Below are 15,375 nucleotides of genomic sequence, written 5' to 3' on the forward strand. Positions count from 1 at the left end.
GTTTCATAATTACAAAGAAACAACGAAAAAGCACGATATAAACGTTTTTAAAGATAGCTAACTACCTCTGAAGGAAATTCTCCTAAACATTTTCCGTATAGGCTACTCTTGCGAGCTGCCTTATTGTTGTGAGTTTTTGTTGTAATTTCAAGAAAAGCCTGCGCTGAAAAGTAGTTCAATGTAACGCTTCCGTTGTGGCATTCTGTTTAATTTGTGCAACAGTGGATAATTTATTCGTCATTTACTTTGGCATTTCCACGTGTGTCTATTTGTGATATTTGTAATCGGAGATCTTAGGGGAGATACTTGAAAAGCCCCACATCAGCTGTCATATCACGGAATGCTCTCCGCGGTATGTCTTCATATTCGTGTAACATCTGAAACCATGTTTAAATTACTAAACGCGTTTAACTGTCTGCGTATTTGGTAGGGTCTTTTGGCAATTTAGAGTAAAGTCGAGCCTTTGTAGTGTTAAATACGTAAGCATTTTATAATGATTTTGCACAAGTCTGTTGTAGACTAAGTGGTATTGTATTTTCCCCACAAAGTTTCTTTTTTCTTGTGGTGAAAAACGGTAGTCTGTGTGCTAAAGTCTCAATCTTCGCTTGCAAGCCTGACATTTTCTTCATTATGGTTTTAAGTCTTGAGACCCTACACCAACTCAGCTGGAAAAACGTGATTTGATAATGCTGTTCACTGTGAAGAATGCTTACAGGAATGTTCTGTAGTGGCTCTATGTTAGTCAAGCTCCATAGTGTTACTGCAGGAGATAGCCAGTGTTCCATATTGTGAAAAAGTAGTGCTGTTGGCTGTTCTCTGTATGCATTTGATATGTTTGCTGCATTACAATTTAAATGGTTTATTTCCCCAGAATCAACATTTAATTTCTGTCATATATTTTAGGTTGACTCTCAGCTTAATTTCAGTTTCCAGAAGCGGGACCCTTGCAGTTCTTTGCCATGAGAACAGCTGGTCAGCTTTATTACTGCAGTTATGAGCTAAGACTACTGTTTGTTCGTTTCAGCCATTTTGACTTTAAAGACACACTCCTTCATACCTCATATACCTAGTGCAACTTTCACCAATCAAGTGCAGTTATTTAGATGGCATATAACAAGTCTTCACCGTAAGAACTCAAATGGCTCCATGTACTAGGAGTGCCATAACGTTTCCCTGATTGATACTTTTTTTAGTAGAGTAGATGCAGGTGTCTTCTTATGCTTCTTCTATTGCTCTGAGCTAATCAGTTTAGACTCTAAAGAAGTTCTCAAGAAGGCAGGCTAATTTTCCCTTGTTGTGCTGGGTGCTCTTCTGGACAGGGTACTTGTCATTGTGCCCTCTTGACTGTGGTTTCTGACGCAGCCCAGTTGGGCCTGCTGACTTTGTACTCTCGTGTACTCAGTCGGGATGTAACCTGCAGCTTAAGGATCCTTCCCCCCCCCTCCTGCGTGCCGTCTAGGTGGTGCGGTGATGTCCACTGTGGACGGTACCATGTGAAAAATGAGTATCATGAAGCCCACACGCAAGCTGCTGTTCCTCTTGTGTCCCATGCTGGTCCTGGGATTCATCTACTACTCCTCCGGGAAGCTGCACCTGCACGTCTGGGGCCAGAAGCCAGGTGAGTTCCCAGTCCACCCCGGCCCACCGTTTGTCATCCTGTTCACACTGTAGTTTGGCACCCGGGGGGGACTTTTTTTCAGCTACCCTGCCCTGAGAAGGTTTTGGTCTGCCCCAGTGCCCTGAGGTAGCCTGTTTAATATCTACATGTAGCGCAGAACTGAAGGGGAGGGGCGCCTGGTGCGGGAACACGACACTTTGCAACGATGCCAAATGTCCCGGGGTACTTCTCGCAGCGATTGCATTTGCAGTGTTTTATTTCGTGAGTACAACAGCCTGCACGTTCAGTGGGGTTTTGGATCACTTAAGGAATGATGAAATGGAATATGAATGAGTGAGCCATTGTCGCTGCTTTGTTGCGGTACCAAGGTTTCGCTTTGCGGATTCTAGCAGAGCAACCTGATGGATTAATCTTTTTTTTTTTTGTGAGTCGTTTTAATCCGTTCAGCACTGCTGTTTAGAGGATCTTGATGATGTCAGCATGGCTCTATCTGGTAGTGAGGTGTCACAACTGCCAGATAGGGGTACCCAATTTGGCCCTTTTGCATGTTATCCGGTGGAGACATGGCTTTGGGATTCTGTTTGGTCTACTGATATTTCAGGCTGCTGAATGATTGTATTGACCTTGTCTGAGGACAGTGTTCTGCCCTGATTTGACCTCCCTGGCTCCAGCTGTTTGTCAGCTGGCTGGAGACAGACGAGGAGAGATGTAGATTGAGGCAGTGTGAATGAAAGAGAAGGTGAGGGGTGAGGGGTGGGGGTGGAGGGGGTTAATGTGAAGATTTATGAAAAATAATTTATTTTATTTCAGAGTTGTATTTATGTATGGTGTGTACCACTAGAGGGTGAGAGAAGCATTAAAAAAGAAGAATAACCAGGACCGTGCGCTGCCGTGCGGAGAATATTCAGATCATGTTTCACAGTCGTTAATTTATGCCCCGATGCCGGCTCCTGTAGCTGTGTTCTCCTCTTACTGCCCCTCAGATAATGTCATTATTTTAAGCAGTCCTCCGGAAATGGCATCTGTAAAGTGCATCGACCTCTGTTTGACAACAGAGAATGTCAAAAATGAATTTGCCTTGAGAAATAGTCTGTGTTGCTGGAGGAGGGGTGGGGGGTAGAGGGGGATGGGGGTGAAGGAGGAAGGAACACTGGCACTGGTAGGACAGAGCCCAGTTAGCCAGTCAGACTGATGCTGTGGAAATACCCTCAATCACCCAAATGCAAATGCTGAGTTTTAGATGGCTACCCGACGGCCTGCCTCAGTGCAACCCCCTGTCAGTCCGCTCACTGTGCTGCAGTTGACTAGTTTGCACCCCCCCCCACCAGAGCCCTGAACGGGCCGTAGCTCCTGAGCGGCGCGCTAACACCCGTCGAGCTTCTGAACGGAACCTCGGCGTTATCTCCACCGCGCACTCCTGAGCCCAGGACCTGATTCCTCTCCCCGGAGTGAATGAGGACGCTGGGAAAAGCGGGATTAGCGTGGGAGCGGAGTTCAGGGAACGTCATCTTCTGCGCTCCAGGGGCGCAAGCTGGGCACGTGGGGATTGCATGAGTGGAAGAGCTTTCGTGCTTCATTGTTAAAATGTGGAGTGCTACCGCGCTGGAGTTGGAAAGAGGAAAACATATTTTACATACCCGTGTGAAACTGCCCGAGCTGAAGGGAACGTCCCATGCAAAAATAAACAAAACAAAATGAAGGTTGAGATGTGCCCTTGATTTGTCCTCTGATGTGCATCCAAAAAATATTTTTGAAAACCTGCAATTTTCATGATAAAATGGCCTAGTAGCGACTGATAATTTCATGCCATAAGTACTATTTACTTTGATAAAAGAAAACAATTTGCAATATTTTGACCTTTTGCCGATAGTTACAAATTGAACATGAGGGATTAGCTTATCGATCCAAAAATGAATAATAGAGAATCATTTATGAACACTGAGTACTGTGTTCCTTTTGGAATTCTAAAACCCATGGCCTAAATTTTAAAATCTAATCACAATGATTACTTGACCTCAGCCTCTCAAAAAGCTAATCATGATCTGTTGATTATATTTAACTCATGGCTGTGTTCTGCTCTTAAAGGCATTGTAATGTATAAGAAGTGAGTTGGAGCATTTTTCTTTTAGATATGCAGTGGTTGGTTTTATGTATTTATATATTGCTTCTTGCCATTACGCTCATTTGGTTACAGTGCATCTGCTCTCTCCCTCTGCCCTGCCTGAGCTGCTAATTCATTTTCAGCCCAGTCTTACGATCACTCGTTTTTATGACCCGTGTTCATCTCCGAGGCTTCAGGGAAGGCGCTATTAACGTTTTTTACGCCTTGAAGTCTGGTATTTATATCACCGTTCGCAGATTAAGGTATCAACCTAGTTTCCAACTGAAATTCTGTGTGTGCTGTTCACCTGCGGGTGCTCACAATTTTACCTAGCGTTCCCCACTCAGAGCTGCCACTTATAGACACAAGCAAGAAAAAATTATCGCAAAGGTAATAGGTTTAAAAATCCGTGTTTAGTTGACTGCCCTTACTTTCCACAAGCATCTATGTGGTGGGTTACTGTGCAACAAGGTCAACTGAACCAAGCTGCCTTTTATGGAAACCGCCAAAACCACCGAGAAGTCACCTTCTGTGACCGTGCTTCACAGCTCGGCAAACTAGGGCTGTCAAAAAATATTCGAAGTTAACATGCAGGCTTTAATTTCATGCGGCGAATCATGTGCATGCACGCAAAGTTCATTTCCTGTGCTAACGTTATTTCCTCTGTCAACAAAAAACATTCTGCCCTGGACCCAGGGCAAGTGGATCGTCTGGTTTTTTCTTGCCAGTAACCTCCGGTGATACTTTCAGCTCCATGGACACCGAACGTTACTGGTCAGCTAGCCTCGTGAGACAGTCTCTTTTTTCACTTTGTTCAACAGATCTGGTCAGCTAACAATTTAGGCTAAATAATGTTCCCATGGCAGGCTATGTTTCCTTTCTTTTTTGAAGATTTTGATAGAATTAGATGATGAAAGAAGTTAAACAAACTAAACAGAGTAAGTAATTTGTTGTTTTAGGCTACAGGTATTAGCCGTTTGAATAGAAATAAACAGGGATTTCCTATAAACAGTCATTTCCCTATGATTAATAAATGCCGATATGTGGCAAATTACATCTACGAGAAAGTGCTTTATTCATTTGCGCATTTGGCTATAGAAACTGCAGGGGGCTCATTTATGAAATGAACTTGCGTGCATACGTCAAGTGAAGACCTGACGTAGAGCCACGACCGTTTCCACGGTCAAATCAAGTCATGTTGAAATTTTATAAATCACTACTTTGACGTGATTTTCTATGCACGCGCCACACAGTTGATCTAAAATACGTTTTATAGATGAGGCCCCAGATGTAATAACCTAGTATTAAAATTCACTGATGTCCTCTATTCTACTGCCCGCTTGTGGAAAATAACACGTAGGCCACTTTAGAGGGAGCGTCACGTGCATATTGCGCCCGAAAATAAGCAGCTTATTTTTGTGAATTATAGGCAAATTATATTCGAATATATTCGAACTCTAACTAATTACAAAAGCTAATATTCAAATTTAATTTCATGGCACTTTTGACAGCCTCACCACAAACTAAATGCCTGTGAATGCCCATTGGTAGAAAATGATGAACAACAACATCCTCAACTCTGATGACCTGGTCAGGCCCCCCCCCCCCCTCCCAACCCCAAGTGCAAAACCGGTTCACATATTGTGGCTGAACTATGTGCTCTGCGGGGCAAAGCTCGAAACGATGATGAAGAACGGAAACCTCAGGTTTCTCCTTGGGCTGGGCGTGGGTGGGAGGTGCATTTCCTGGTCTCCACTGCCGCACATCTGGATTTTCTGGTTCGTCTGCAGCTGATGCGCTGCATTCTAACCGGAAGATTTACAGAGCAAATATGCAGACCATTTCCTTGCAATGCTGCTTTGTTAAAAACTCTTTTATACCTTGTTTAGAACGAAAGAACAACACAAACAACAACACTAGGGTACCTAGATAATTTGCTTGATTTTAAATTGGTATTGGGGGTAAAGATCTTTTTGGCAGTGATTTAATTCATTGAACAAGATGTATTGGACCATATTAGCAAACTAAATTTATCATCTAATATTCATGAATTTCAACAAAACAACCTTTGTTTATCTCATGCCCTGTGTAATTATCATTATATTCTATATTATTATACTCTGTTAGTGTGTTCTGTTGTAGTGTTAAGATCCAAAAACAAAGGCTTGTAATTTTAGAGCATTACCTTGACATGAGGTTAATTATTAATTTGGGTGTATGGAGTCTTTCTTGCAGTCACCACTCTCAAAAGCATAAAAAATAAACACCCTGCAGCCCCCCTCCACACGATATACTGACGTTGATGTGATGTGCCAACAGTAGGCCTAAATGTTCTTTTGGGGTTTTAATTAAGCAATATGCATTTTAATGACATTTATTTTGGCTTTTGTGAATGGGATTTGTTCATTTAAGTTTTTTTTTAATTCATTTGAACATAAAAATTTTTTTTAAAGGATTTTTCACACAGCACACCTGACCGCGCCTGACGGCACACCGGTTGGGAAACGCTGGCCTATAATGTAGTGACAGCATTGTTTGAATGCATGTGACAGTTTTGTCATGGTTACGTCTCTCCATTCACCTAGGGAATGGAGAGATTCCAGTCTTCCTTGTGCTTTTGTAAAGGCTTCCGCCCATCATAAATTTCGTAGTAGATCATTTGTGACGGATAGTCATGCGTTAATATATGACTGACCCATGTGACTGCCTCTTGCACTGCAGAGTGATTTCTGTATTGTATTGAGAAGAAAATGTTGCTGGTGAGAAGCCTGATTCTGGGTATCTGTGACTCAGATCCTGGCAGGCTGTTAAGGCGGGGAATCGCGCTCGAAAGTCTCTATGCATGTCCAGGCTCATGCATCTCTAAGCTGGCTGCAGTAGTTCTATCAGGATTAAATAAAATTAATCTGGCTTCTGCCTATCCTAGACCACTCAAGTCTTTCTGTTCCCTGTATTGTTTGTCATTTGTCAAATTAAAATACATTTCATAGATTAAAAATGTCTCCTCCTCCTTTTCCTTCTCCTTCTTTGACAACGACACGTTTTGTTGTTGAATGGTGCAGTGTTACCATAGCATCCGGTTCATTTGAAATACAAATGTAGAAAGAATTACAGGGGCTTCTTCAGAAGCTTCGTCTCTTCCTGTTGCACTACCACTTTCTGTCCATAGAGGGTAATCTTTAGTTAAAATGCCCCCTTTTTTAGGGGGAGTTTCCTGAGAGAGAATTTGGGGAGTTGAGTTTTGAGAGAGAGCCCCTGTGGTCTTCCTATCTTTCAGAGGGAGTTAACTGTTGATGTTACGTCCAGCTTTGGGTTTAGCTGAAATGACAGATCATCAGTGAATAATGCTTTCAGCTTATTGCTGGAAATCATTTCTCTTGTTCAGTATGTAAGACTAGAGCAGTAATCCAGGTATCTAGCTAGAAGATGCAGTTAGTGATTAGTGTTAGAGTCAATTACAAACTATAAGGAATATGGTGAAGAAGGTGGGTGTTCTAAAGGTCATTTTTGAAATTTCACTTGGCAAGGGTTTTTTTTTTTTCTTTTTTTGGGGTGGGGGAGTATCTGTAGACCCAAGTGTTCGTGTTCACATTTTTTGTTTATTTTGCTTGCGTTTGAAACGCTGTTTGGTATAAGTCTCCTTGAAGTAAGGCTGTTGAGGATGAGTGTGAGACACATCCCATATGCGAGTCGTGTTTCAGTGTAAATGTTTAGGGTGCCGCCCGGCCTTTTGGAGACCTCCCCCGTTTGAAGGGCGGTGCGCCGCGATGCCCCCACGCCGCGCTCGGCTAAGCTGTCGACAGATCCGCGACGGCGCGCCTGAGCTGGCGCGGTTTCCTCCGTCAAAGACACCTCGGAGCAGACCAAGCCCACTCGAGTCCTGTCAGCTGCGAGTCTGTCGCTCAGAACCCGAAGATACCGAGTCCTAATGCCCTCCCCTCTTTGTGAGGCAGTTCAGGCTGGGGTTGGTTTTTCAGTTTGGAATGAAAACGGAACTCGGCTAACCAAGCTGCTACTCGCTCACCTTTTTACCCACCCACTCGGCCAACCTCAGCCTTCTTCCCACCAGCCCACAAACGCGGTGGAAATACAGCAGGCCGTTATTTCTGTTGCTAAGACACACCCGCTGTGTGTCTGAGCACCGTGCTCAGGAGGTGCAGGTCGGGCAGGCAGTCGGTGCTGTGAAGGATGCGAGTTCATTGGCTGAGCGGCTGCTTTGTGTTTAACCAATTGCACTCCAGGGCAGGCGGACAGGGAGACGGCCTTAATGAAGGGATTACGGATTGATTTGCCTGCCTGTCTCCGTTTCATGAGGCACATGAGCAGAAAATCCGGGTGTAGTGAAGGCTCAGCCAAAACCCCATGAAATCCTGCCCTGTGGCAGTTTTGGTTTTTGGTCAAAAAAGGCCCTCCCCCTTGTGGTATTACGAGTGGGGGTGGGTGGTCACAGAAAAAGTCAAAATGAACTCATTCTAAGCACCAGCAGGCTCTCTGAACAGCCTTACAGCCTGGCCTGTTCTGTGTCACACTGTCTCAGTGACCAACCCGGAGTCTCGATCCGGAAGTTTACAAGGTGAAAGTGATCCTAAAAAGGGGAACTGGTCTTGCAAAGGAAGAGGTCATGAAAAGTGTTTTTGTGGCTGCTTCTCGAAGCCTGCCACAAAAGTGAAAGTAGGTATTTATGTAGAGATGTAGATATACTGTAGAGGCAGTTACATAGTTGGCCAACTGCTGATCACTTTCATTGGAGTGCATTTTGTTTTTCAGTTAACACAGAATTCTGTTGGCTGCTCTCCCTAAATGCACTTTATTTTTTTTTTTTAGGAGTCCTGTAACTCTCCTCTGTTGACCTGGCAGTTCAGTTAGCGGGTAGCCTAGTTCCTCACTGTTGACAGTACAGCGGATATAAGCAGGTCCCAATACCCAGTAGCAGTATAAAGCGCTGCCTGTACCAGCACTTGTATCCAGGGAACGTAAACAGGTTTTGTTTTTCATTGCCATTGTGTTCCTGACACCTAATAAAGTTCTTTCCAACAATAATAGCTCATAGTAAAATGAACAAAGTTATTAGCTCTGTTAAAGGCACTCTTTAACCTGCAGAGGGGCATGTGAGGGTTGTTGCGGTGTAACTGGTGCTGGCTTAGCCCTTTCCCCGTGCATTCTGGGAGATTTTGAAGGATTACCTTCAGTGTTAAGGATGTTGCCCGCAGACTGTGTGATTCGGGCACCTCAGAGACCGCTGGGTATCTGGGTGTGAGAGGTGTCTCTGCCCGCGGTGCCCGCTGCTGTGCGAAGGCCTCGGGCCGTGGGCTCATTTCTAACCCTTGTGTTGCAGACAAATCTTCCCCACAGATAAATGACTCCGCCGTTGCCATGACGGTGAGAACAGCCCAAGCCCGAGGGCGAGGTGAGGAAGCGCTTCAGGTGACTCCGGGTGTTGAGAGAGTGGTTGATGGGGCTCCGCTTGCACTCGTTCCGGGCTTTCTCTCCTCACCGCTTCAGAAGCGCACGCATGGGCTTTGGGTCTGGTGATGGTTGGACTGTATAACAGAACACGGCATGCTGATGTGCTTTGCTTGAAATGGTGCCAGTAATAAGTGACCAAACCTGTTTGTCAGGCGTTCCTAAATGTCAACTCCGTGCTCATAAGTGATGTCTGGTTTTTGTCTGAAACAAAATTGATATGATCTATGCTGTAGCCTGGAATTTTTTTAACGGTAATAAAATTTTAGAGGTAATATGTTCTTCTGCCTAACACATCAAATGCATTCTCGTTTTCATTTAAGAAGGTATAAAAATTTGAGGCACGGCTGAATCATACTGTAATACAAAAATGTCCAAGGAGATATTTTCTTAGATTTTGTCCACATTTGCAAACCTGTACTGTTCTCAGTGCTAACCCAGGTAACATCACTGTAATTACAAGGATGGTTGCAAATTTCTATCCTAACACATACAATTCTTTTGGTACTGGTTTCTTTATTGTTTGCTTTTGTGAAAGCCCTTAAGCTGTGCCTTTAGCCTTTTGTACTCTGTGGTGGATAAGGGAAATAATCGTGTGTTAGTCGTCTGCTTCAGCTCTAGCTTGTGGTGTGCTGGCGGATGGCATTGTTGCTTACCAAGCCTTAGGAAGTGTTTCCTGTGAGTGCGGTTGAATCTAGTGTAGCTACCCTCGGGTGAGTATGTGCAGTTTCTTTATGAACATGGAAGGGCATCTAATGATAGCGGGTGAATAACCCGCTATTGGTTACTTGAGTCGCCTATGAGTTGCTACGGTTCCCTCTTTGGCAATGTTGGGAGCGATACTCACTTGTAGCCAAATTTGGTTGTTCGTTGTTTGGTTGTTTGGTTGTACCACTGCAAATCCAACCCAGCATGTTAAATTTGTGTCTCCTTTGTTGAGGCACACACTCATAAAAACTCTCCTTGTTGACTTCCCCACCTTGATTAGTCTGTACATGTTCTGTATTTTTGTTCATATAGATCACATTATTAAAACCTGTTTTTGATGTTGTTTGAACATGAGTCAAGTTAGTCTTTCCCAGAACTCCATACTTCAGGTTATCTGTTAAATCTTTGCTTTGATTAAATTTAACCATTAATACTGGTCATTTTAATATGATAGTAATTTTTTGAGACCAGTTCCTTATTGCAGTTATGCTGCTACGCATACATAATTGATGCTACACGTGAGGATTGTTATTCTGTAATTAGTACAGGTATTTTCCCTAGTACACCAGTGGCTTGTGTCTTGTGAGTATGACAACGATGTTACGAATCTGGCCCATGAAAATGTCAAAATGAGTTATCTGTTTTCAATACTTGCAGGAAATGACAGAACTGGCTAGCATCGCTTCAGTGGTTTCTGAACGGCCCCCTCAAAGTGACTTCATTAGTGTGTGAAAGGGAAAAAAAAAAAAAACACAGCTGAAGATGTCTGAGCAGTTCTGTTGTTGACTAACCTCTGTAATACAGTGGTGCTTTTTATTTTCCTACATTAGGCCAAATAATGAATGGCAGCCAACCTGTTTGTGCGGTGGGTGGGAGGGAATGCGGAGGAAATGAAGCATTACCCTTTTACGTGTGACTCAGTTTTAAGGAATGGCTTAGGTGGTGGGGGGTGACGACTGTAACGGGAAGAAGGGTCGTGATGTGGAAGGAAAAGGTTCCGCTTTGTGCGGGACGGGCGGGGTCCCGTCAGCTCTCCTCTGACGTGGGCCCTCGGTCTGTTGTTCTGAGCTCATCTCTCACCCTTGCATTGCAGATAAAGCTAAGGAACCCGCAGCCCCCCCGAAAAAGGCCAAAGGTACAAGTGCGGAAGCACCCCCTCCGGCACAGCGTGGTGTTGAGGACTGGGCTGAGGGGACTCTGCTTCCCTGGGGGTTCGGGGAGACCCCGAGGGGTTGCCTCTAACGCTGACCTTTTCCCACACGCACCAGACCTGCGGTCAGTTATCAAGGGCGCGACCGGAGCGTTCTGCCGCGCGCTTTTCCTGGTAAAGGCCGCGTGCCACGCCCGGTGTCGCGTCACGTGATGTCGCCCCGCTGTGCACGAGCAGCTCTGCTGTTGGATCAGGCGCTCGCTGTCTTCCTGCTGCTCCCACCGAGCAACTGCAGTGCAGAGGGACCGGAAGTGCTGGGGCATACAGATGTGCATACAGCTGGGGCATACAGATGGGGCATACAGCTGGGGCATACAGCTGGGCATACAGATGGGCATACAACTGGGGCATACAGATGGGCGTACAGCTGAGCATACAGATGGGCATACAGATGCGATTGGTCATTCCTAATTGTGGGGAAAAATTCAAAGCTGCTGAGACATTTGAAACGGCAGGGTTGCACAGTGGTTGTTCGTATGAATACCAGCATTGTTCATACTCGTCCCAAGTCCCACAGTCCCAATCTTTCTGCACTATGAAAGCCTGAAATGGTGCATTTACTGCCGCGCTGTAGTAAATGCGCAAGCGCATGCCGTAGTAAGCTCAAGCGGTGGTAGTGAATGCCATATAGTTGACCGCAGGTCTGGTCTGGTCTGGTCTCCACTCTTCTCCTTAAGGGATCGCTCGGGCAGTGATCTTCTCCCCTGAGCGCTGGTCTTCTGGGTGACTTTGTGAGCGGGCGTGTCCGTCGAGCGCCTCTGGGGAAAATGGCGTGTGATCTCCCGCCAATGAGCCGACAGCCCTGGCTAAACTCGCACTCTTCTGTTGCAGAGCCCGTGGTGGAAACCCTAAACACCGTGGGACAAGTGGTAGGCCCAGGTACAGGCCCAAAACCCCACCCTGAAACACTCTGACCCGGCGGCCATGTTGGGAGGTTTCGTTAGATGCGCTCGGGTGCAACCACTGGAGTGTTTAGAATCAAGCTTGCTAGGGATGAATGCTCGTCGCTGTCAAGCATTGCTTATGGTTGTCCTGCTGTAGTGTGTTTTAAGACTTCCAACAGGGAATTAGGACATTGCCAGCTTAATTTTAAACTTGGCTGGTCCTTTAAAAGCAGCGTTTTAATAGAGAATACAGAGTAGCCACTAATCCCCTTTCCAAATGCTGTTACCTCAGTTGTTCTTTTGAAGTCCAGTCACTAGATTATGATGGTGAAACCACTGCTGCCCTGCTGCTGTATAAGCAAAGCATCAGGCGTGTTTGTGTGTAGTATGTACGTACGGCAGTGCATTAACCAGACCTCCCAACATTGCATAGCATAGACAAACTTCTCAAACCTGTTACCAGCTTACTACATCCCTGGATGCTGTGCCACTCAGTTTTACCAAGGCTAGGCTAACCCTGCTTCTCGCTGGCTGCATAATGCACGTTCGTATCTGTCTCCAACGCCTCGGACAGATGGCGAACGCCGTTTGCCTGGCCTCGGCCTCTCCACGGCGACCGTTCGCGGCGGACGGCCCCACCGAGGGAGCGCGGGAACGGGCTGACCCCCCCCAGTCTGCTCTCGGTCACCGCTCCCTGTCCGAACAAGCCCGCCGAAATTTGGCGGCACAGGGGACACGACCCCACCCAAGCCCCTTAATCTGTTTGTCAGTCGGGCGGGGTGATCGGTGGGCGTCGCTCTGAAAACGTTGCGCTCTGCGTGTAAAGCACAGATAACCGGTGTCCCACAATGCAGTTCACCCACCGCTCTGGGTGAGCGGCGGAAAGGCGGCGCTGTCTTGGTGAGAGCCGTGGGGGGGGGGAGCACCAGGACACCCTGGCTCGGCTAGCTGCGGCCCCCGGCCTCCTGCTGCTTTGCCTGAGCCCTGCGCTACGCTCAAGAGAACCTGCTGCACCAAACCTCCACACCCTCGCCCGCGTAGAGCACCCTCCCACCCCTCCCTCCCTCACACTCTCTCTCTCTCTCTTTCTCTCTCTCTCCCTTAGCTGGACCGCAGTAGACCCTGCTAACTCGCAGTCCCCCGCTCTCTCTCTCTCTCTCCTCTTCTTCCTCTAGCACCGCTCTGAAGAATTAACCCCAGCAGTGGATTTCTGCCCACTTCTTCTTTCGAGTTTTGTGCTTCTCCCGTCTTCAGCGTCCGTGGGGACGAGGGCTGTGATGCCGCGCTGACTAGCCGTTATCTGAAAGCCACTGAAACTCCTTTTCCTGCTGCGTTGAGTTCTGAAATGGCAGCCTCCCCCTCCCCTTCCATCTTGTGTTTGAAACTGTTGTCTGTTTGACCTGCTTTTCTACATTGGTTGCATTCTCTTCACCTTGCTCTGTAATGTCTGTAGTACTGGATGTTGTGCAGTGTTTCTATTTGACATGTTTGTTCATTTCTGAAAATTACTGAAAACTATTTTGAAAATGTAAGTATACATAACTGCATATCCTTCCCTGATAAATGATGTTCACCTAACCGGAGGAGCAGGTCTTCCAGCTGCTGCACTGTGTTGCCACGACGATCGTATTTCACAGGTTATAGGAGTACGTTGGGTGTAGAGTTTTGGGTATACTTCCTTATTCCACCTGATTGCACAGCCCAATGATTGTGTTTCATTGTTATTAATCCATGTACTGGGAAAGAGGTGCTCTAATAACATCTGCTGCTTAGGCTGTCTCTGGTGTATTATTAACTGTCTCAGTGACATTAGTGTGCTTCTCATCTGGCCTCTCCAGCACTATCTGGCCTTTTCTGCAGGCCAAACTTAATATGAAATTCCCAGTATCTTACTGTGTTGCTGTACAGTAATTGAATGCTCTTGAATATGCAAATATGGTCTATATGACCAGATGTTATGTGAAGGTGGGTGATGGGATTACTTGAAAAGGACTCTAAAATCTGTCTTGTCGACCAATTAATGTGGAAAGTTATTGTTAGTTTCTGGTAAAATGCAGATTTGTTATTAGTTTCAGACCTTATTTTATGAGTTTAGGACCTAAAACTTGTGAATGGAGTGTGTGTGAAAGAGGTTGAGAAATTAAGTGTTATCAACCAGTTAAAAACTTGTGTACCCTGCTCAGATGCCATAGTTTGTTTGTGTAAAATACACATTGGCTACTGTGCTGAGGCAGTTGCTTAGTAGATCAGGCTTTCCTTGGAATGTTACAGGCAGGTCAGATAAGAAAAAAATAGTAAAAGTCGGCCAGATTTTTAGGAGACTAAAATAAGCTTATTTCTCACTCTGTAGCTACATACGGATAATTTCAATCATTATTCAATACCTTCCAATGGCCGACTTGATTCTCTCTCGGTTATTCCCATGGCAACCATATGGTTAAATTTGTGTGGCTGACTCTAAACCTGCTAACTAACTAACTAAATAATTAGCATTTATGAGAAGTTAATGAAAAAATAAAATGAGGGGAGATTTGGGGACGGGGGGGGGGGGGGTCCTGAGCAACGATGACTGTTGATTGGAGAATACTCTGTCATTGGTCATCATTAACTCACTTACCCTTTGTGTGTGCATTGGTGGGAAGGGGTCAATTAGATTCATCCTTTTCCTCTGCAGTGCACCCAAAGTTCATATTCCTCCTCTGGGTGAATTTCTCTGGTGATTAATTGTACCCCTGATGTTTCTCCTCTCTCTCCAGCGTACGATAAGCAGGGATTCTTGCTGACTCTGGACGGAAAGCTGTAAGTAACCACGTTTTCTCATCAGATTTGATATTTTCTGGAATTTAACTCACCTTTCATTTAACCGATAAAGGTAGTCTTTTCACTGTTATAACCATGCCAGTGTTGCCAGATGTACGGTAGCTGGTATGTTTGTGAATCGTTTTGTGTGGATATTTATTTAAGGGCTCAGTGTTATTTGAGGTGGGGCTGTTTGTTTGGACAGTAAGACATCACGCCAGGGATGTTAAAGGCTTTTTGAATGTCTGCTCGCACGTACAGTCCTGGCTAGACGGTGTTGAGTTCAAGTTGTGTTCCTCCATGGTGGGCTGCAGAACTCTATGCCTAATTATTCTCTAAAGACCGCGACCGACACAGAACATCCACCAGCAGCATACAGGCCTAGCGTCATAGAGCATTACGGTTGTTCTAGTGCTGTAGTCAGCTGCTGAACAAGGTGTGTTGGGTAAACATGAAAAAGTTGACATTGCAACCGGATTCCAATGCGTGGAGTCATTTGTACCCCCTTCTGCTGGCTAACCTAGCATTGTTGAGACCTGTTCCGTGATAAGATCTGTTCTCGCCCACTTTCTGATCCCTCGGTGATGTGAGA

General features: G+C 45.6%; 1 protein-coding gene and 1 long non-coding RNA gene across 14 annotated transcripts in view; both read left to right on the forward strand.

The window, feature by feature from the left end:
• st3gal3b (ST3 beta-galactoside alpha-2,3-sialyltransferase 3b) overlaps nucleotides 1-15,375 on the forward strand; it is a 60,272-nt gene that overhangs the window by 2,341 nt on the left and 42,556 nt on the right. For 4 of the 13 annotated variants that reach the window (XM_064338089.1, XM_064338084.1, XM_064338086.1 and 1 more), the window contains exons 2-6: nucleotides 1,460-1,618; nucleotides 9,055-9,126; nucleotides 10,984-11,025; nucleotides 11,932-11,979; nucleotides 14,741-14,783. In XM_064338089.1, coding sequence (XP_064194159.1) covers nucleotides 1,501-1,618; nucleotides 9,055-9,126; nucleotides 10,984-11,025; nucleotides 11,932-11,979; nucleotides 14,741-14,783 — 323 coding nt within the window. In that variant the 5' untranslated portion in view covers nucleotides 1,460-1,500. Of the gene's footprint in view, nucleotides 1-277; nucleotides 353-1,459; nucleotides 1,619-9,054; nucleotides 9,127-10,983; nucleotides 11,026-11,931; nucleotides 11,980-13,574; nucleotides 13,631-14,740; nucleotides 14,784-15,375 lie in introns of those variants that run through there. The other 9 variants (XM_064338082.1, XM_064338083.1, XM_064338081.1 and 6 more) reach the window with 7 other exon arrangements.
• On the forward strand, nucleotides 9,133-10,239 carry LOC135256387 (uncharacterized). Its single transcript, XR_010330425.1, has 2 exons — nucleotides 9,133-9,286; nucleotides 9,506-10,239. It is a non-coding gene; the product is annotated as an uncharacterized LOC135256387 (long non-coding RNA).

The sequence above is a fragment of the Anguilla rostrata genome, chromosome 6 (genome assembly GCF_018555375.3).
Source record: "Anguilla rostrata isolate EN2019 chromosome 6, ASM1855537v3, whole genome shotgun sequence".
NCBI classification, from domain to species: Eukaryota; Metazoa; Chordata; class Actinopteri; order Anguilliformes; family Anguillidae; genus Anguilla; species Anguilla rostrata.